The sequence below is a fragment of the Bison bison genome, unplaced genomic scaffold, assembly GCF_000754665.1.
Source record: "Bison bison bison isolate TAMUID 2011002044 unplaced genomic scaffold, Bison_UMD1.0 scf7180017864304, whole genome shotgun sequence".
NCBI lineage: Eukaryota > Metazoa > Chordata > Mammalia > Artiodactyla > Bovidae > Bison > Bison bison.
This window is the reverse complement of record NW_011494876.1, coordinates 16,630,601-16,631,753: the sequence shown is the minus strand read 5'-3', so window position 1 is coordinate 16,631,753 and position 1,153 is coordinate 16,630,601. Positions and strand designations below refer to the sequence as shown.

Here is a 1,153-nt window from a genome sequence, read left to right as displayed (position 1 = left end):
CGGTGTCCCATGGGACGCCAGGATGGGGGCAGTCAGGAACCCGGGTCTTGGAGGTGGTGGGGACCCCGTGCGGGCGCGCAGATGCGGGCGAGCACCTACGAGAGGGACAGCGTTAGGTGGAAGCGCTGTCGAAGGCCGCGGAACATGACGAAAGAACTGGGTGGGAAGGAGCGCGCCGCCACTTCGCAGCGCGGACCCTCGAAGGCACCGCCCGCCGGGCACTGGCAGCGGAAGCCGCCGTCCGGCCCGTTGGCGCAAGTGCCCCCGTTGCGGCAGACGCCCGGGACGCAGCGTCCGGCTTCCGTGTCCAGCTCGCAGTCTTCGCCTAGGGGGTCAAGTCGGCGGCAGAGGCGGGGTCAGACCACGCCCCGCCCCCGGCTCCAGCGGGCCCCGCCCCTCCGAAGGCCACGATCTCCAGGTGAGAGCCAAGAAGATGCAAAAGTCCCGCTCGCTGTGGGCATGCCCCTATTATACCAGACCCTGCCCTCTCTCCCCTTCCGGCCATGCCCCTCCCCAGGGTCACGCCCCCTCCTCTTCCTCTGCCCAGTTAAACTGTTAGATGCTTGCTCAGTGGTGTCTGACTCTGCGACCCCATGGACTGTAGCCTGACAGGCTCCTCTGTCCGTGGAATTTCCCAGGCAAGAATACTGGAGTGTGTAGCCATTCCCTTCTCCAGGGGATCTTCCCCACCCAGGTCTCCTGCATTGCAGGCAGGTTGTTTACCATCTGAGCCACCAGGGGGTTGGCCCAGCCAAGACCTTTATTTCTTGGCGGCCTTAGACTCCCTCTCTGCCGGGTTCTACCGCTTCTGGAATAACCGCGCCCAACTTGACCCCGGGTGGCTCAAGAGTGATGCCCAATGCTCAGCACTGACTTCCGCCCTCCACTCTGCCTCCTGTTCCCCCAGCCCCGCGCCCCGCTCACCCGTGAAGCGCGGCCGGCAAACGCAGGTGTAGCCGCCCTCACGCCGGGAGCAGGCGCCGCCGTTGCGGCAGGGGTTGGAGTAGCAGAGGTCGAGCTCCGTCTCGCAGAAGTCTCCCGTGAAACCGGGCGGGCAGCGGCAGCGCAGGCCTGCGATGGGCTGGATGGGTCTAAAGAGCGTAGAGGCGGAGGCCAGGAAGGGCGCAGAGGAGTCAAAGCGCAGCACCGACAC

At 66.1% G+C, this 1,153-nt stretch overlaps 1 protein-coding gene across 1 annotated transcript in view; it reads right to left on the bottom strand.

The window, feature by feature from the left end:
- The window catches only part of CELSR3 (cadherin, EGF LAG seven-pass G-type receptor 3), a 26,160-nt gene that overhangs the window by 18,882 nt on the left and 6,125 nt on the right, over positions 1-1,153 (bottom strand). Inside the window, exons 3-4 of the mRNA XM_010851899.1 lie at positions 925-1,153; positions 100-325 (exon numbers count right to left, since the gene is read on the bottom strand). Coding sequence (XP_010850201.1) covers positions 100-325; positions 925-1,153 — 455 coding nt within the window. The remainder of the gene's footprint in view (positions 1-99; positions 326-924) is intronic.